Source organism: Pempheris klunzingeri, chromosome 7 (assembly GCF_042242105.1).
Source record: "Pempheris klunzingeri isolate RE-2024b chromosome 7, fPemKlu1.hap1, whole genome shotgun sequence".
Taxonomy (NCBI): domain Eukaryota; kingdom Metazoa; phylum Chordata; class Actinopteri; order Acropomatiformes; family Pempheridae; genus Pempheris; species Pempheris klunzingeri.
This window is the reverse complement of record NC_092018.1, coordinates 26,383,708-26,402,105: the sequence shown is the minus strand read 5'-3', so window position 1 is coordinate 26,402,105 and position 18,398 is coordinate 26,383,708. Positions and strand designations below refer to the sequence as shown.

The 18,398-nt window shown below is 43.0% G+C and overlaps 4 protein-coding genes across 6 annotated transcripts; 2 read left to right on the top strand and 2 right to left on the bottom strand.

Moving 5' to 3' along the window:
• Window positions 1–23: 23 nt before the first annotated feature.
• Window positions 24–1,851, bottom strand: c7h12orf43 (chromosome 7 C12orf43 homolog). 2 transcript variants are annotated; one of them, XM_070833884.1, is made up of 6 exons: window positions 1,732–1,851; window positions 1,448–1,478; window positions 936–1,034; window positions 739–815; window positions 544–631; window positions 24–455 (listed from the first exon to the last, which is right to left on the bottom strand). In XM_070833884.1, the coding sequence occupies exons 1-6, from the start codon at window positions 1,847–1,849 to the stop codon at window positions 104–106; spliced, it is 765 nt and encodes a 254-aa protein (XP_070689985.1). In that variant the 5' UTR covers window positions 1,850–1,851; the 3' UTR covers window positions 24–103. The 2 variants fall into 2 exon arrangements, with proteins under 2 accessions (XP_070689985.1, XP_070689986.1); XM_070833885.1 differs by having other exon boundaries at window positions 544–633; window positions 744–815.
• A 571-nt stretch (window positions 1,852–2,422) lies between these two features.
• unc119b (unc-119 lipid binding chaperone B) lies at window positions 2,423–7,525 on the bottom strand. Of its 2 annotated transcripts, none has more exons than XM_070833545.1 (5): window positions 7,243–7,525; window positions 5,884–5,997; window positions 5,173–5,284; window positions 4,839–5,011; window positions 2,423–4,721 (listed from the first exon to the last, which is right to left on the bottom strand). In XM_070833545.1, exons 1-5 carry the CDS (start codon window positions 7,469–7,471, stop codon window positions 4,609–4,611), a joined length of 741 nt encoding a protein of 246 aa, XP_070689646.1. In that variant the 5' UTR covers window positions 7,472–7,525; the 3' UTR covers window positions 2,423–4,608. The 2 variants fall into 2 exon arrangements, with proteins under 2 accessions (XP_070689646.1, XP_070689647.1); XM_070833546.1 differs by having other exon boundaries at window positions 5,173–5,281.
• A 428-nt stretch (window positions 7,526–7,953) lies between these two features.
• On the top strand, window positions 7,954–9,871 carry pop5 (POP5 homolog, ribonuclease P/MRP subunit). Its single transcript, XM_070834121.1, has 5 exons — window positions 7,954–8,012; window positions 8,087–8,229; window positions 8,654–8,803; window positions 8,919–9,002; window positions 9,304–9,871. The coding sequence occupies exons 1-5, from the start codon at window positions 7,993–7,995 to the stop codon at window positions 9,408–9,410; spliced, it is 504 nt and encodes a 167-aa protein (XP_070690222.1). The 5' UTR covers window positions 7,954–7,992; the 3' UTR covers window positions 9,411–9,871.
• A 406-nt stretch (window positions 9,872–10,277) lies between these two features.
• Window positions 10,278–17,790, top strand: rnf10 (ring finger protein 10). The gene is made up of 17 exons (XM_070833801.1): window positions 10,278–10,813; window positions 11,510–11,694; window positions 11,823–12,028; window positions 12,105–12,195; window positions 12,316–12,500; window positions 12,675–12,811; window positions 13,144–13,298; window positions 13,518–13,640; window positions 13,780–14,029; window positions 14,426–14,559; window positions 14,771–14,888; window positions 14,986–15,087; window positions 15,182–15,319; window positions 15,443–15,534; window positions 15,655–15,712; window positions 16,447–16,611; window positions 16,706–17,790. The coding sequence occupies exons 1-17, from the start codon at window positions 10,651–10,653 to the stop codon at window positions 16,777–16,779; spliced, it is 2,376 nt and encodes a 791-aa protein (XP_070689902.1). The 5' UTR covers window positions 10,278–10,650; the 3' UTR covers window positions 16,780–17,790.
• The last annotated feature ends 608 nt before the right edge of the window (window positions 17,791–18,398 follow it).

Genomic DNA, 18,398 nt, shown 5'->3' with positions numbered 1-18,398 from the left:
TTTCTGCATGGACTCACTTCAGAGAAAACATGACAAGCTTGTGAGAGACTGTGGCAGACTGGAAAACAGACCATCCCATTATGAGAGATAAGTCAGAAAGGATTCAGTTCAAAGCTTCTTCCTCTGTGTTTCTTTCGCGCTTCTTTTTCTTTTTCCGTTTTACTTTGACTTGCGTATGTTCCTGCTCTGTGTTCTCGTGCTCACCGTTCCTTTGAGCGTTAAGAAGAGAACCTGCACAGTCACTTTCTTCCTGGTTCCGTTTCCTCTTTTTCCTCTTCGTCACAACATGGCTGTCCTCTCCTCCTACAAGTTTCTTCTTTTTCCTTTCCTTTTCTGAGCAGGGAAGCTCTGCTGAGGGGGCTGAGAACGTAGACGCCAGTGACGATGAGCTTAAGAGATCCTTTACAGACACTGCAGCCTCCTTCAGCCTCGTTTCCATCTCGCTGTCGCTGTCACTGTGTCCGACAGAGAAATATGTAATGTTAAACTAAGGAGCGTGCAAATGAATCAAATTCTCTTAAAAATACACCAAAGAATGAAAACCTTGAGCTGGCAACAGGCCGACGCCTCACAGGAGCTGGAGGATCATCAGCTGTCCGTCCCGGGACTGACGTAGAAAACAGCCGAAATCCTAAAAAACAAACAAAAAAATATAACATGTGGACAGGCGAACATTTAAAGGGAAGATAGCAGAATCCTCTTAAAAGCAGCAAGTACCAAAATAAAGAGAAACTTTACCTTCATCATCATCATCATCGCCACATTTTGCTGGTTCCACACTGGCTGAAGTTTCAGTCTGAATCTCTGCGATGGAACTGACAGTAGCAGGCATGTTATGAGTCAGGCATAATAAATACCTGCATCTTTTCCTTAAAAAGTCAGGAGATCGTCGCATTAAAAAATACTGAACCTCTCTGCTTTGTAAAACTACTCACCCGTCAAGAAAATGTCCTAACTTTTTGGCGACGTGAGTTCGAAACCCTTGGGTGACCTGGAGTTCATTGCCATCATGTTCGTGGTCAGTGACAACAACACTGTAGTTCAACAACACAACATTAAAAGTCATTTCACAACTGCTAATCAAACATCTTAGTGAAATTCAGCCATTATACTGTTGGCTGTTGGAGGAGGCAAGCACATGATAAGAAAAACACCATGAGATGCCCCAAAAACAGGTGACGTACTGTGCAGGAAAATGTGATGACATTGCCTCTTGATGAAAAGCAATAAACTTGATGAAGTGCACTAATGTGTAGGGTGGAGCCGATGTAGAAAAATTCAAAGCAGCTTGACAGCAAGTCTAAAACCAGCCCCCCCCCCTGCATGCAGCTGGTGCCCTCATCATTTTCTCGCCCCTGGCCCTCAGACCACCCGAGTCCGCCACTGTCCCTAATAATAATAATAATAATAATAATAATAATAATAATAATGTGACTAAAGGGCTTACCGCTTAGACTGCTGCACACTGCTGCCTCCATCTACAACAGACAAACAGCAGCAGTCATCAACACGTAAGAGGCATTTAACAAAGAATGAGTTAAAGTGGATCTACAAGTTTAAGTCAAAGAGCTCTGAAGTCCAAAAAAGAAAAATGTCACGTAACTTAAGCCGCCGTTTAAACAACTGCTACCTGTATCTGCATTTGAAACACCAGGCTCGTGTCGAGTTTGTCTTCCTGTACACAAATGTTCACTCTGTCCCTCATCGCCAACATTACAGAGAACCCTTCACCTTTCTTTTTGTCGGTTCGTGTCTCCCAAACTGCTTCCTGACATCTTTTGAGCACTTCGTCGTCACTGCTGCTGGAGTCGTCAGACACACCGACCATCTCTTTAGCGGGGGCCGCCATGATTGAACATGTGCCCTTGTCTGTTTTGAGCCGAGGATTCTGGGTAATGTAGTCTGTTGGTCAAGGGGAAGGCAGATAAAGGCCTTTTATTCTCCAGTATGCGCTCTAATTTGTCACTGTCGTCATGCTGATTTGAGGAAAACACGGTTTGAACAAATCAGTAAAAATAAAATAAGTTTATGTGATTCTACTCAAATCCTCATTGTACTCAGAGAGGAAGTCAGAGTTTTAAAAACAAGAGCTGCGCCACAACGGTGTTCATAAAAAGTAAAAACAATGTCATAGATTTAGATTTTACATTTCCAACAAAGAGCATAAGAGGTCAGAATTATATAGGAACTTATCATATCATATCAAAACTATTCAGCTTGCAACAACTTCCTCAAATTGTGTGGGTTAACAAATGTCAGCAGGTTACTACATTTCTGAGAAGCTCAGATTTAGCAGATTAAGTTTAAATATACATAAAGAAAATTATTTATTTTCTACTATTCAATCAATGTGCATTTTGTAGTGCCAGCTGAAAGACAGAAAAATCACCCCCCCCCAAAAAAAGAAAATCCAACAATCAAGTTATAATAAGCACTTGGTTTTCAATGTAAATACTTTGCAATCATTTTTATTTAATAAATCTGATACCACATGAATGTATCATTTGTAAAATAAGCCCATGCAGAGGACTACAGGATGGATCCATACATTTTCAGGGACAGTCCTGTAGTCTTTTTGTGCAGATGTTTAAAGTGTACCCATTTCTCGAGGCATTTTAGATCATCAGACTTAAAGATTAAATACCACTGACTGACATTGCATGGCAAAACAACGAGCCAGCTACTGTGACACCAGTGCTGCTTACAGAGATACATCCATTGGGTCCATTTGACAAAACATATGTTGTATTGAGTCACTGAGAAAAGGCTACAGCTGTCCAAATGTGTGCCTGTTGGTTATCAATGTTGCATGAAATTTTCAAAGAGGAAACAAGCGTGTATGAAATGGCTCAACACAATGAGTAAGACACTGAGATATTTTAAGTAACAGAGGGCTTGATGTTTGTCTTACAGGTGGCTGAGGCACACAGTTTTCTTTGGAGACAAAACAATGAACACCTAGACATAAGGCACATGGAACCGATGTTACAATGCACAGTAAAAGGAAGCCCAGATCGTGTGTGTATCATGTAGCTTCCTGGCTGTTCCAATGGTTTTGCACAGTTTAAATGCAAATTACATAATAGTGCAAAGCAATGCTGAACATTTACAAAGATTTAGATGATTTCCTGCCTTTTGCACCTCTGCTGATTTCCAATCATTCCTGTACAATATCAAAATCAAAGAAATGGAGCCAGCTAATCACAGTGGAGAGACACCCCAACCTCTCAGGAACACCTTTCAGAAGATGGATTACAACACCACAGTCCCCTAAATGACCATGCAATCAAATCACCTCTGATATATGTCGACAAAGAAAGAGCATTGCAAGATTAACTACGGTATTATTATTGCAGGACAAAACTGCATTCGATTATACAGGCCTACCTAACAGACCTATGCAAAACCACCAATATAGTCCTTAAAACAGGGCTTCTGCAAATTGAACTTCTTTATCTGCCTACTTCCTCATTAAAAACAGATCAAGTGCCAAGCTACATCTCTCTATACTGTGGTGTTGTGTGCTACTGTGGTGTTTCACTGGTAGACTGGGAATCTGAGTGCAGAGCAGCAGAAGATGCACTTAGTGGCCACTTTAATAGCTAAACCACACCGTGGGCCAATCCTGGCTCCTTAACAGTGGGATTCACAGTGCTTTTAAGCCAAATAAACCAGGAGACAGACCTCAAGGGATTAAATGATAATGTGATTACAAATTGGAGTGGATAAAGTGGGCAGACCAAACCGTTTTAGTCTTGGATGGAGAATCAAGAAAGTCAGACTCAGATTCTGCTGCCATCTTGTCCTTTTCATGTATCCAAGTGCGCAGAGGTTAAACACTAGATTCCCAGCTGACAGCCAATGATGGTAGATAATCTTTTGTCATAAAAATGTAACACATTATGAGCAAGATGGGCACGACAAGTGACATTATGAAAAGAGCTCATTCTGTTCCTAAATCAAAAGATGTCCTACTTAAGACACTGTTGGTGAACCTAAGGTTGACACCAAGCTTAGATATCTTACACAAACAGTATGAATGTAAGGAAGAATGAAACTCAAACGATATCAACTAGTGCTACATGATCATCTATGACTAACAATTCTGTAAAACATCTAGTTAGTGCTTGCTTTTCCATACAGGAAACACAATTGTCACTTGTAAAAAGTAGATCAAGCAAACATCAACCGATACCAACTATATATTTAAGTAAACAGACTTATTATCTAACATGGTCTACAGGTTCTGACTCCAAGTGTCCCTTTCCAGCAGAGACAGCTAGAAGCTTAAGGCAGGTGTTGGAGCAGTAACATGATACCAGTAACAAACCAAAAGATGGAACAAAAAAAGGTTTCAGTCGGATTTAACAGAGAAATATTTGACAGAACATTCCTCGGAGTCCCAGAAACTGAGCTCTGTGAGGTACTGATGAATCTATCCACGATTTCATATGAAGGCAGGTGTGGTCTGTTAGTTCTGAAGAATGATGCAGGAATGTCCACCAAGTACAGAATACTTCCGTCCCCCGAAAGGAAACTTGTGGGTGGTTGCAATCCAGGAAATCAATCCCCTGGGAAGTTTTGCACACATTTGTCTCCCTTCAGCTATTACAGACCACCATTGTAGGCATAGTCTGCCTTGTTGTGCATGACGAGTTTGTTGTCCACAAAGTAGAAACTGTCTGATCTGGTCTCGTAAGGGTGAGCTACCATTTGGCGAACTAGAAGGGGGAAGATGCAAGACAAAAGAAATGAAGATCAAGATATGGATTATGTGAGAATATGCATGCAACAGTGTTGACAACGTTAGTGGCTGATCAAAATATACTGGGACTCACTGAGGTCGTCTGGAAGCTGTGGAAACTCATAAATGTGTTCACATGTGTTGCGGCTGTTGGGTATGCAAAAACCAAAGTCAAAGTCGAAGTTCTTGAGAAGGCGTCCTTGGAAGTAGTGCCTCTCAATCATACGAAAGCTGTTAATGGGTCGGTCGCCCACTGTGAACTCCACACTGAGGGTTAGAGACAGAAACGGGAAAGACAACATTTACACATCAGTTTTAGCAAAAAAGTCTCAAACAATGATTTGGCTTCTAGGAGAATGAACTTAAAAAGTCTGATAATTCTTCTTTCAGGTATTTTCAGTCATAGACTTAAGGCCCATTTTACTTACGTTGCACCAACAGTACACAGTTTTAGGAAGGCTGGTGTAAACTGATATCGCACAAAACGCCCTGCACTGGTGTCAACATCTCCACTGTCCTCCTCACCCTCCACAGGACCTGCTACAGAAAACATGTTTAGCTGACTGGGATCCAATATTCACAGGACAGGCAAAAATAATGCGACTTGGTAGGTTTTTGGTTTGTTGAGCAACTAGGCTGAAAAAAGTGACACAGCAAGTTTTCCTCTGAATGTGTTACTAGTAAAAGGGAAGCAATAAAAATGACAGATTGTTTATGGGACTTTCTGCTGTCCTGTATAAATGTAACCCAGATAGAGCACATGATACTGGGATGAGACATACTGTATGCACAGCAAATCCCTTTGAAAGACCGCTGTTCTCATGTTTGGTGACACGGCACTTTGTTGAGCGTAAAACACCTGAAGGCTACAACTGAACAGCATCAGTGTCTGAATGCATGCCTCTCCAAACGGGTCACATTAGAATATTTCAAGTCATTGAACAAATAAAACCATTATTGACTAGCAAGACGACAAGGAGGAGTAAGCCTGCAGTTATTAGCTTCACAGAACTTGGCTGAACAAGAACTACTTTGAAAAGTTGCCTCTATAATAAAGGTTGTAACTTTTTGCATTTACTTTAAGCCTGTCCTTCATTTTAGGAGCTCGGCGGAGTGGCAAATGTTAATACATCACTTACCGCTGTTAGGAGGTTTGGCGATCTCAAACAGCACTGTTCCTGTCTCCAGATCTCTGATTTTGAAACGTGTGAAGTCAATGTTGAAGATATTGTCCTCAGGTTTGCAAAGATAGTCTGAAATGTGAAATAAAAGGTGTGAGCTCATGCTACGTCAAACACAAAAATAAAGTAAGTCAAGCAAGCACCCGTTAGCAAACAGATGTCCTTCTGTCTGATTTCACACAAAAAACATTGATACTTAATTAGATTAGCAGTAATTACATGATGAATGTTGTGGCAGGTCACAAAATACTTTAGAGATCAGAGGCTCACCCGTAGTCAGAGAACTGAGATAGCACTCGATGAGCAACTAGGGTTTCAGTATCTGTTTTCTGGCTCCTGCACCTTGCAGTAGTGGTGAGTAATGCTATAGCCCAGGCTCCCAGCTTTTCAACAACGTGTTGTGAGAGAGAAGGGAAGTAATGCCATTGTTGTCTGGTCCGGGAAAATGCCAAAACAATGGGAGGCATTAAGCATTAGCTGCAACTGTGGAGGACTGGGTGTCTGATGACAGACCCGGGGGTTTGACTCAGAGGGTTAGAGCAGGCCAGTTATCAGGTGGGTGGATGGTGATGACAATTTCAGAGGCAATAAATATTCCATTTGATAACTTAAAGTTGCACTGTTAACAATGGAAATGACTAGTGACACATGACTCTGGTCGCCCTCATTTCTATACAGCATTTTAGCAACTTCTAGCTGTTTGTTTTCAAAAAAAAAAAATCAGATAACTCCCATTAAACCAACTGTATAGCTAATACCTGCCAGCACCAAACGACTGACAGAGAAAGCTTGTGGCTGCCTGATCATCACAGATATAAATAAATATTTCCCTTAGGACAAACATTAGGTAGAGAGTAAAAGTTAAGTGACAAGACGCACATTCATCAGGTGGAAACATAACTGCACACGAGTTTGCATTTTTGCTGTGTTTCACAATTTGCAGAGAACTTCCTCAGATAACAATACATGCTGTGTTGTGTTGTCAAATGACCAAAAACCCATTAATGCAGCTTTAAGGAAAAGGGGCCCTAGAATGATATTAATTCTGGGTGGCCCAAATACTTTGATACGTCCCTGCTAACATCCTACGTCTTTGGTTAAGAGTTTAGATATCCAGCCAAGAAAACACAGTTGGACATGTAGCTTAACTTAACACACTTAGCTTAACTACTTTTCTATCATTTAACTTGTTAGTCAACCGAGCTGAACTTCACTTAGCCACATTTAGCATAACGTTAGGGATACTGGTGCCCATTGAGAAGTGTGATATTACCGCCTTTAATTAATAAAAACCAAGCTAACGCTCACATAGCTTACCCTCCGTGACGGCCCGCAGCCCCAGGACCTGGTCCGGGCTGATATCTTTTCCCTGCGCCCGGAGTTCATCCTCTGTGACCACAGGCCACTTATCCGTCTGACTGCGCCTCGACTTCAGCTTCTTCAGCATTCCTCCACCAGTCTTCCGGTGGTTCGCCTCCGAGCCGGTGTCTGCGTCCGTCTGACTTTTGTTGACTGTCGGCGCCGGTTTGTTTCGCGAGCCGTTCATGCCGGAGCCCGGAGCAGCGATGAAAAGAGTTACTGTTCCTCTTAATTCGGGAGCGACTTGACAAACTGCGGGTGTAATTTCAAGATGGCGTAAAACGTGTATGGGAGACGGAAAAGTAAGAATGTGATTGGCTGAGGACGATGGAGATTGTCATAGTTACCGAAGGGGTGTGATTGTTTTAATGTCCGGCCCTTCCCGTTTCCTCTTAAACCCGGTGTCTAGTTTGGTGTGGTTACTTCTAATGTGTCACAGGACAACAGATCGCCGTGTCTTGTCTCTAAGCTCTCGGCTTCCATCTCCGTTGTTGTGGAAAGTTATTACGATTCAGTGTTTTTGTTTTCCTCTAGAAAAAAGGCTGGATGTGCTGACGAATATAATACTACACATTCGTGCTGCCCGGTGTCTGGTGTCAAACACACCCAGCGCTTCCTGTCATGTCCAGCGCGCGGCGCTAGTGCTGCTCTCCGGGCGGCGGACGTTTTTGTTGACGGAAGTACCCGCGGAAGAAGAGTGGAGCGGCGATGGTGCGGGTGAAGTCGAGGTAAAAATGTGGTCTGCGTTCTCACATTTTGTGTGTTAGCCGTCGGTTTCTCACGGCCCCTCTTCTGTCCACAGGTATTTACTGTGCGAAGTCAACGTGACAGACCGGAGCCGCCTGCTGCTGCTGGATGACCGAGCAGTGGCTTTGGCGGTGAAGGCGGCGGTGGCCCGCATACACGGGGACTATGGAGCGGCTCTCTGCAGCACGAGATTCTCTGGTAAGTTGGGGATGGGACAAGTGTTGTGTTGAGGTGAAGTACTAGCACTAGTTAGAAACACCTCATTACACGTTAAACGCCTGCATTCAAAGTTAAAGTGCAGGTATGTAATCAGAAAATGTGCCCAAGCTGTCAAAAAGTAGTACTCATGCAGCAAAACGACCCCAGGCTGTGCTACTATACAGTTTTTATTAGATTATTATTACTGCTGCATTAACGTGTAAGCGACATTTCTGCATTATCCATTGTATTATTGTGATATCCTGAATTTCTCCTATTCTCCTATTAATGTAGCCCCACAGCTCTTAGGTGATGATACCGGTCTGGACTCCCAAAATTAATCACCACTGACACAGTGCTTTTAGGATAATGTAGTGTTGACTGAGCTGTCAGTGATCTCTGTTTTTTCTTTGTTTCTTTTTAGTGAAATATCTGAATGCTCATACTGGAATAGTTTTCCTGCGTTTCCCCAAAAGGTGTTACAGACTCCTCTGGTCTGCTTTGCCTTTCATTACCAGTGTAGAAACTCGGGGGCAGAAAATCCCATGTTTCCTGAATTGTTTGCACGTGGGAGGTAAGAAAAATGTCAACATGCATTTCATGATCAATCAGACTTATTTGAACAATCTTAAATATTAACTGAACACCAATTAAAGGTATTTTTGTGTTGTGGATATTGTTTTTTCCAGGAACAATTAGAACATGTCAGAAGTTTCTGATCCAATACAACAAACAGCAGCTCCATCGAATGCTCCCTAAATGTAAAAATGAAGGTAACAGGTTGAATTTAATGCTATAATATTATTCATATTGAACTTTGCATTTACAGTTGACAGTGGTGCATTTATTTATCAAGGCGCTTTTGCGTCTTCAGTAATAAAATTCTAATACCAACTTAAAATGCGTGCCAGTGTTGACCATGAATCTTACAGGATACATTAAATCATTTCACCTGACTTGAGATCCTTTTGAATTTTGTGTCGCAGTGTTTAGTTTACTGGAGACTGCAACATTGAGTACAAGATGGACAAAGAAAAACGTAATTTCACTTCTTTCTTTTTTTTCCATTTGCAGAAGAAAAACAACAGGTCTGCAAAGCAATTCTGAGCTGCTCCCTACCAGGAGGAAACAAGGAGGAATTTGGAGATGAATCGGAGAGTGAGGGAGATGAAGAGGAGTGATTTCACAGTACGCAGTAAAAGGAGGAAGTCTGGATCTGACTATTTTTGTTATGGGACTGATAGAAAGGAAGATGTGAAGCATTTGAAGAAATGCATGCCTAATTCTGTGGAAAGATGTTTTGCTGCTCAGTGCAATTGATACTTAACTGTAGAAATAAAAACTGACGGACTGTACGCATTTCTTCAACAGAGGGAAAAATTAAGTGATGTTTGTAACACTTTGTAAATAAATTATCTGAGTGGCCTGACGGTCGGTATGAATATCCTTTAACAGGATGGTTCCATGTCTGATCCTCAGAAGAGCTCATGCTGATACTGAATTACCATCTCTCTTTTGTTTTGGATACGTGTCACCAAAAATAAAAATCCCATCGTATAAAATATGATTCTATTCTAATTCTGAGCAAACAGAGTTTTTATGTTTTAATGAATCATTTTGTATTTATACTATGTTTTGTGCTAATCTGTATTTTGTTTACAAATTAAAGCACTCTTTTTGAAGATAATGTATTGGTTGCGATGTCCAAAAAATCTACTTTTGCAAACACATCTGTAGATCAATTATCTTAATTGGTGGGACACAATTGGGAAAAATATTCTATTTCAGATACATTGATATCTACATTCTATTGATAACAGCTAATATGGGCATTGGTTCAATAATGTGTTATATCATGCCTTTTAGAGAATACTCAAATGTATAATCAACAGGGTTATATTTTAACTAAACTTACTTCATTACCCTAAAACTCAGGTGCCTACATAGCTGGCAAAGCTTTCACAACTGCATTTCCCACAATCCCTATCGCGGCCTCAGCGCTAATCATATTTGCAGGCAGTACAAGAAACATCCGGGTCTCTCAGGTTCCTGTGAGGCGACCCGTCGCCATTAGTGTAAGCTCGTTGTGTCGGATATATTTTTTGGTCAAAATCTTTAAATTGTCAAGTTTTCCAGCTTTAGGAAAACGCTTAAAGCCTTGTTAAGGGCATTTTGTTTTCCTTAACGAGTTAAAACCTTCAATTCGGGGGTCTTGGCCCCGCGTGGCGAGCTTTCGTCCTCTCTTCCTACAGCCTCCATAACTTGAGACGCCGAAATCGTGTCTCTTATTTTTTTCTCGTTTGTCTTATCGTCAAGATGTCGCCGTGATGGGGTCCCCGCGTTTGACAGAAATGAATCAGGGCCTTCGTCGCCTGACCCGCACTCACTGCAGCCCGCTTTCCTGCTCTGTTTTTCTGTTTGATGCTAGAGAGCTCGGCGGCTCTCTGCTCGGAGCTCGGCCTCAAAACCTCTCACTACCCGGAGACAAACATGGAGAAAAACCCCAACAGCAGCACCAGCACCAAGGTTCCGCCCCGTTCCAGCTCCACAGGCCCGGCATCGGGCGAATCTAAACCCAAAACAGGTGAATACCCCGCAGTAAACAACACACAGTGTTGTTGCACTAGCTGCTGAGCCCACTCCTGCTCTCCCTGTGGCCTGCTGGGGCCTAGCAGTTGCGCACAGGCTGTTTATCTGGAACGGCTGACGTCGCTGTCAAAACATTTGACCCCCCCAGCAGCCACAACTGTAGCCGCCTGCACACAATACTGTGTTTGACACATCAGTCTATTTCTGCGCCACAGCTGTCACATGCATGGATGCACAGACATATTTTAACGATGAACTTCTGCAGAAATGTTATCTCCAGCTTGTTGTGTAATTTCTGCACCAATCTGATTATGTGATCGTTATCTTGGCCTTTCTTTGAATATGTTTTTCTCCTTGATGAAATGAATTGGTCTTACAACTACCACATTTCTAATTCCCCTGAGAGTTCACCTCTGACATGGCAGTAGAGTCTAACTTTAGTGTGGAAGTTGTTCCTGTCTTCAAAGGATGGCAAACACCCCACCTGCAGGCTAGAAAATGCATAATCTACAGATGTTTACCTGTGCCCCTTTTTAATTAAGAGCATGCCTACAAGTGACCAGGTTACAAAGTGCCCAGTATTACTTTGCTTGTAATACAACTTGTAAATCAGGCTTCAGCAAAATGCAGCAGTTATACTGAATGCTATTTCTGTATTCATGTAGCAAATGCATTCTTGATTTTATTTCAGAAAATAAAAATAATGGAGGCTCCAAGCGCTACAGCCGCAAGCGTGAGCCCTCTGTTCCTAAAACCGACAGTTTCCCAGGCCCTCGCCGCACCAATTCACAGAAAAGCAAGAATTTTGACAAGAGACCCCCCCAGAGAGGTGGAGGTCGACAGTATGGAGGGACAGGTGGAGGACGACGTGAGGAGGTTGGTATTCTTAAGGATCAACCCCTCTTTTTTTTTTTTTTTTTTTTTAAAAAAACTTCTTAAATGTGATTATCAAGTCAGGAGTTAAAGTCTGCTTCACAGAATCATCTCTGTCTCTGCCTCTCCAGGTAGCAGAGACTCACCGGGCCGAGTTTAGCCCGGCTCAGTTTGCTGGACCGAAAAAAATAAGCCTGAACCACCTGCTGAACTTCACCTTTGAACCCCGGGGAGGTAACGGTGGCGTCGGAGATGGAGGCCACTCCTGTTGGGGCCGCCGAAACAAATGGGGCCACAAGCACAAGCCCTTCAACAAGGAGCTTTTTCTGCAGGCCAAGTAAGCAGCCTCGTATACAACACATATGAAATGGAGAGCCTAAAAATGTGGGAGTTATCTAACTTTGTGTTCTTAGTTGCCAGTTTGTGGTGACTGATGACCAGGACTACAAGGCGCACTTCACTGATCCAGACACTCTGGTCAACTGGGACTGTGTGCAGCAAGTGGTGAGTGCTTGTCATCTGTTACACTGCACCGCCAGCGCATGTGTCCAAGAAATAAATAAAGCGCACAATGGTTTTACGTACTGATGCAGATAATGACGATCTATTTTTATACATCTCCAGCGGATCTACAGTCATGAGGTGCCGTCTTGTCCTATCTGCCTCTACCCTCCTTTGGCAGCCTGCATCACCCGGTGTGGACACATCTTCTGCTGGCCGTGCATGCTGCACTACCTGTCACTCAGTGACAAGAGCTGGTCCAAGTGCCCCATCTGCTATGAGGCCGTTCACACCGCTGACTTGAAGAGGTACAGGAGAAATAAGTGAAGCTGTATTCTGATGTAGAAGACGGCAGGAGGACAGCAGTAAATACCTCTTTAAAAAGAAGAACACTAAAGCCTTCACCCAGAGGCAGATTAATTTATTTTGGTTTGGTCGGGTTTCTTTGACAGCTACTTGTAACAACTGGTTTCTTGTCGCAGTGTGGTTGCTATGGAGACCAGGCAGTATGTGGTTGGTGATGTAATCACCATGCGTCTGATGCGGAGGGAAAAGGGGGCTCTGGTAGCCATGCCCAGCTCTCAGTGGGTCAAGGTGGAGGAGCCTGTTCGCTTTGGAGGTGAGGCAGGGCTTCTTTGTCTGTGGTATGGAGTGCTGATTTCTTGTAAGCCTTGTGGTCTTATAAACCATTGAGAAGCAGTTATTCACAGTAATTCTACTGAATTCCGCCAGATCACACTGACTTTATGTTCCTCAGGCAATTTGGTTTATATTACAGGAAGATTTACTGTTGTATCTTGTATACAGGAATACACAAGAATAATTGCACACTTTTAATTGTCATGTAGAGCACCTAAAGGGGACGGACAAGCAACACACAAGATGACACTAAGGGTTGTTTTTAAAACTCCCACACTAGCCACTCAGCATGTGATGGCATGTGTTTTCTAGATGCGTGCCTTAGCCCATACTCCAAGCTGCTGCTGACGTCCCCGACACAGGCCCTGACCCTGGTGGCAGAGGATAAGGCAGCCCTGCAGGCTCAGCTCAGCCAGGAAGGGGACGCCCAAGCCTGCTTCATCCAAAGCGCCCTTTGTCTTCTGCAGGTAACTAATGCTACACACCTGTCCGTGATACCAAACAAAGAGGATGTTTCGTCTGTAGACAGTACATAGTGAACCAAAAAAAATCACGGTAAGAAATGTACATTAAAAATATGGAAAATCGAACAGGTATGAAAAGAAAAGCAAAACATATTAAATGAATATGAAAACTACTTTATCGCTCATCTTTTAATTCTCTAACTGTATGTCTTTGTGGTTTAGGAGCGAGAGGAACTGCTGCTGAAGCAGCAGAAGGCGAGTGCTGGAGACAGCCTTGACTTGTCCTGTCTGACTCTGGAGGAACCGTCTTCTCCTGTGGAGGAAGTAATTACTCACAGCAGCAAGGTGAGTTTAACAAGGCATCTTTTGGTATCAAATTATTGCACCTTCATTTTCATTCCCAGTGTTGTAGCTTCTACTTTTCTGTGGTATCATGGGTTTTTGCATGCGTGGTCATTAAGACGCGTCTCTCCTTCCCTGACAGCCTGTGCTGCAGTACTCCTCTGCATTTGATGACGAGGTGGCAGAGGTGACACATGTCCCGGAGGAAGCCACTGCAGAGCTGCCAGGCATTCCTGAAGCTATTTTGGAGTGTGTGCTGGAAGAGCCTGCAGAGGCGATGATGGATGCAGCTCCAGAGCACCAGCCTGAGGAGAAGAGCCCTGCCTGCCAGGCGGAGACCAGCCGCCCCTCAGCCAGCGTGGTGCACGGACCCTACTATTATTTCTACCAAGGTGGGTAATTCCCGACACTCCTGCCTTGTCCTTCTAGGATTTCCTCTGCTCAACAAAATCAGCTGAAGTTTATTTTTCAACTTGTGTCGGGCTGTGCTGCTGTTGGGGAACTATGAGCTGTAAACTTCCTGATTACATGAACACCAACTGATGGTTCAGTCGAGCTAAAGGAAGGCAAAACAGCTGTTCATTGAAACTGACAAATCCTGCTTGGTTATTCAAAATTAGAACTGAGTGCCATTAACATATTTTAACAAAGCTGGAAAATCGCATACACATTAGTCATAGAAACAAAGACGGATGTTTTGGACCCTGATAAAACGTGCAGGAAAGCTATATGGGCTTGTTTTATTTTTATTTTTAACTTTTCCTTATTACCCCTTTCTCCCCCTCCAGCCGATGACTGCCAGCAGATGTTCCTGCATCCCGTGAATGTACGCTGTCTGTTGCGTGAATACGGCAGCTTGGAGGCCAGCCCTGACTCCATCACTGCCACAGTGGTGGAGATAGTGGGACACACCGTCACTGAGGTCAGCAAACAAGGAAACACGGATCACATTCTTAGTGCATGATTTTGGTGTAGTTGTTTCACCAGACAGGCAATTTATTTCTTCCCAGAACTGCTGTTACGACCCACTGTAACTGTGGTTCTGTCTGTTTGCTTAAGTCTGAAATTTAGTCGTTTGAAAACGGCAAACAGTTATTGCTTTAACTGATTTCTCCTGCGTGGCCTTGTTGCAGGAGATTCGTCGTCGGCATCGCTATCTGGCTCATCTGCCACTCACATGCGAGTTCAGCATCTGCGAGTTGGCCTTACAGCCGCCGATCGTGTCCAAAGAAACTCTTGACACATTCGCAGGTTAGAGCGCTTCACCTGTTTTCTGGATGCAAGTTCGCAGTTGTAGCAAGGATGCATTGTAAATGTTGATTGTATACATGTTCCTCACAACTACCAGATGAGTTGGAGAAGAGAAAACGCCTCAGGCAGAAGAAAGTGAGGGATGAGAAACGCAGAGAGAAGCGGATTGAAATTGAGGAGAACAAGAAGCAGGGTAGATGTAAGTACAGCTGTCCAGGAACGTGCACGGGAATCTGAGAGATACCAGACTGAGGTCTGTGACTGAAATTTACAACCACATTTCCCCCCCTCAGATCCAGAGGTGCATATTGGATTGGAGAACCTTCAACATTTCCCAGCATTCGGCTCTCCACCTCACAGCAGCAGCGTCCCGATTCAGCCTGACTTCACGTTTGCCCCTCCGTCACCTCTCAGCAGTAGCCCCTCCTCTGGTAAGAGCAGCTCCTTCCTCTGCAATCTGTTTCTCAGCGCTTTAAGTTGAACCTGCGTCTGTTTATGGCTAAAGTTTAAGCATGTGGAAATGTGTGAATTGAGAATTCCTTTTGTTGTTTTAGATGGGATGAGATTCCCAAATCTGAGCGGGCAAAGCTCCTCACCCATTGTGGGCAGTGTGGAGGATGACTCCCACTGTATGTCCTTTGCACAGGTGTGTACAGCAAGCTCACAAAAGCCATCTTGGCAACACAATCCAACCCTGAAGTGCAGACGTTTTAAGCACATTTCTCATATATTTGCCACAGTGTGACCCTTACTGTCTCCTGTGTAGATGCTAAGAGATGGGAAAGCCAGAGTTGATGCTGGGCCCAGGATCACTCCAAAGAAAGGTAGTGCAAGATCAGAGATGTTGTGCTTGACTTGGAAAAATTGATGTTATGACTTTAATGGCAAAAATTAAATTTAGGACTGACTCCAAAACATGGATTGTTGTGCAAAATGTGCGTCCTAAGTTTAAATGAATTAGTGTAGTGTCAGTTTATCCACTGGAGTGCATGAATTCGATAAATGTCCGTAAACATTTTAAAGAAACTGCGATCAGCTGAAAAATGTAGTGGAACCACTAAAATAGTGACAACACTTGGCAACTGATTATCAAATAACCTGAACAAGTTGATCCTGCTTAAACCAGGAGCCAAATAATAAGTCAATTCATCATTCATGTGCATCCTTTATGCAAAGTAACTAAAGTTGTCCAAGGCAGTGGGATTTGATTTCTGTAGCCTGCATTTGAGTTTTAACAAAAGCTTGTCTCTTGTATTGAATTCTGAGATTGATTTGGCGTCAAAGGAAAACACCTGTTGCGGTGTATGAAAACACTAAACCTTGCATCAATAAACTAGAGCAACAAATGCATGTCTGTCTTCATGGACTGGTCTTTACTTGCATGTGTGCCTGTGTTGGCACAGATACTGGTAAGTGTGCGGGTGAAATCACTGGAGCTTGTTGAATTACTTTGTGATTCCTGTAAAACCTGTTTCTGGTTGTTGTTTTTTTCTGGCTGTTGAACAGTGTAAGTCCCTGAAGGCTTCCTTAAATTAGTGCTGTGTCTTGTGCCATGCAGATACACTGCTAGCTCCCCCAGCAGCAGACAGCGACGGAGAGAGCGACGGGTCGGACCGGGTCCCCGTGCCCAGCTTCCAGAACTCCTTCAGCCAGGCATTTGAGAAGGCACTTCTGCAGCTGGACAACGGCCCAGCATCACCTCCACAACCTGTGGTTGACACAGGTCTGGGAATTAACTGTATCTCCAAATTGCACATTTTGATATTTATTTGTAAATGTTAAAGACGTGCGCTCATCTTTGGTGTCTTCTCTTTCAGATGAGAAAGGTGGGAAGAAGAAGAAGAAAAAGCAGAAGCTTCTCTTCAGCACATCCATGGTTCACACAAAGTAGACAACACTGAAATTCATTTAATCACATTGTTTGAGTTGATCTTCCCAATGCTTGTGTTTTTACTTCCATGCAGATCTTTCTTGGAACTGTAAAGCTATGGAAATAGGTTTTAGTATGTAGCCAAAGTTCATACTGCTTTCAGTCATTGTTCTAAGGGATCGAGCCACTGTTTGGTTGGCATGCCATCAGTTTGATCCTCGTTCATTTTTGTTTGTACGTCTACATCAAACGCTATGCACCATCGTCCTGTCACTGACAGCCTTATGGGTAACATTTTGTTCAGCGTAGGCAAGCAGTATAACAAGCTTCTGGTTCATCTATTATGTGTGCTTCAGGCTTTTCTTAGGTTCAGAATCAGATACCTGAATTGCATCACAGTAGTTGCTGCATGATGTCCAACTTTCCTGAAGCTGACCCCAAGCGTTGCATCTAGTGTCCATGGGTAATATGCATAAGATAATTGTAGGGTGCTTTATTATAGAGTAGCAGTCAGCCAGCTGCAGGTACATTGCACCTTTTTTAAAATCTTTCCAGGATGCTCGGTGCTCAGACATTATCAATCTGGCTTTGAGATCAGTGCCCTAGTATTTTTGTGACAACACCATGAAAACATAATGTTCTAATACCATTGTGGGGAAGTGAAAACACAGTATTATCTTCAAGAGATTAGGTCTATTGGCTCAACAGAACAGCAGTATTTTCAGTCTGGTTAAACCATAAATTCACACTTTCTTCTCATCCCGTTTCTCTTCTGTGTCATCTCTTGTAGGCGGTTTACTAACTTACTAACAATTAACCACCACCACCCCCCCCCTTTTTTTTCCCCTTTCAGTGTTGAAAATGTGTGAAGTTAGAGTTGTTGAGACTTTAAGAAAGATTGCGAAACCTGAAGAACAGTGGATTGAAACTTTGTTTTGTTGGAGGGTTCTTTCACCTTTAATTTTGAGCAAGTGTAGAGGCTAGTGAACATAACTAGTCTGTTGAAATGAATAAACAATTATGCACAATCAATGAACTGGCTGGTTTGTTGCTGCAATTACCTAAACCCCAATGCTATTACAGGATCATGTTTGTTAAGGTCAAACTCTGGAACTTTAAGAAGGACAGTGGCTGCAATATTCACTTTTCTCCACATGAGGGCAGTCCTGACGAGTCTCATGTCCAACAGGGTCCTTTCATTAGAAGTTATCTCAACCACAGAACCAATGTTGTATACACTGCTTACCTAATTAAAACCAGGGAAGGAGCAGGGCCAGGCATGAACGGCATGCATAAGGCCATTTAAATTCATGCATTATGTGGCTTTTCTTGTTCACACAATAAATTAATTAATACTGACAGCTATTAGAAGTCTAGTTCTATATAACTTCTGGCACTTGCAGTTTACGTCAATGTGGTTATCATAACCACAGAAAACAATTAAGTGCACACAGCTGAGATGGGATAATCCCATTTTCAGTCTAGTCTAGTTCAAGATGTCAGCATTTAGCTCAAGCTCAGACCGGAAGTCAGTGATTTCCTTTCACTGTAATGCGAGTTGCACCGACGATAAACTTAAACTACCCCTTAAAGAAACGCATCATATGTTAAAACTGACATCTTGGTGGGCGTATGTGTAT

What these genes read in the sequence shown, in the direction of transcription:
- c7h12orf43 (XM_070833884.1), bottom strand. Translation starts at nt 1,849, where the DNA reads ATGGCGGCCCCCGCTAAAGAGATGGTCGGTGTGTCTGACGACTCCAGC. An exon ending in ACGAACCGACAAAAAGAAAG is followed by an intron (nt 1,479 to 1,731) that starts GTGAAGGGTTCT and finishes TGTCTGTTGTAG; the next exon opens with ATGGAGGCAGCAGTGTGCAG. An exon ending in AGTGTGCAGCAGTCTAAGCG is followed by an intron (nt 1,035 to 1,447) that starts GTAAGCCCTTTA and finishes GTTGAACTACAG; the next exon opens with TGTTGTTGTCACTGACCACG.
- unc119b (XM_070833545.1), bottom strand. Translation starts at nt 7,471, where the DNA reads ATGAACGGCTCGCGAAACAAACCGGCGCCGACAGTCAACAAAAGTCAG. An exon ending in GCTGCGGGCCGTCACGGAGG is followed by an intron (nt 5,998 to 7,242) that starts GTAAGCTATGTG and finishes TTCACATTTCAG; the next exon opens with ACTATCTTTGCAAACCTGAG. An exon ending in ACAGCTTCCAGACGACCTCA is followed by an intron (nt 4,722 to 4,838) that starts GTGAGTCCCAGT and finishes TCCCCCTTCTAG; the next exon opens with TTCGCCAAATGGTAGCTCAC.
- pop5 (XM_070834121.1), top strand. Translation starts at nt 7,993, where the DNA reads ATGGTGCGGGTGAAGTCGAG. An exon ending in GAATTGTTTGCACGTGGGAG is followed by an intron (nt 8,804 to 8,918) that starts GTAAGAAAAATG and finishes TGTTTTTTCCAG; the next exon opens with GAACAATTAGAACATGTCAG. An exon ending in CCCTAAATGTAAAAATGAAG is followed by an intron (nt 9,003 to 9,303) that starts GTAACAGGTTGA and finishes TTCCATTTGCAG; the next exon opens with AAGAAAAACAACAGGTCTGC.
- rnf10 (XM_070833801.1), top strand. Translation starts at nt 10,651, where the DNA reads ATGCTAGAGAGCTCGGCGGCTCTCTGCTCGGAGCTCGGCCTCAAAACC. An exon ending in TAATTACTCACAGCAGCAAG is followed by an intron (nt 13,641 to 13,779) that starts GTGAGTTTAACA and finishes CTTCCCTGACAG; the next exon opens with CCTGTGCTGCAGTACTCCTC. An exon ending in CTACTATTATTTCTACCAAG is followed by an intron (nt 14,030 to 14,425) that starts GTGGGTAATTCC and finishes CTCCCCCTCCAG; the next exon opens with CCGATGACTGCCAGCAGATG.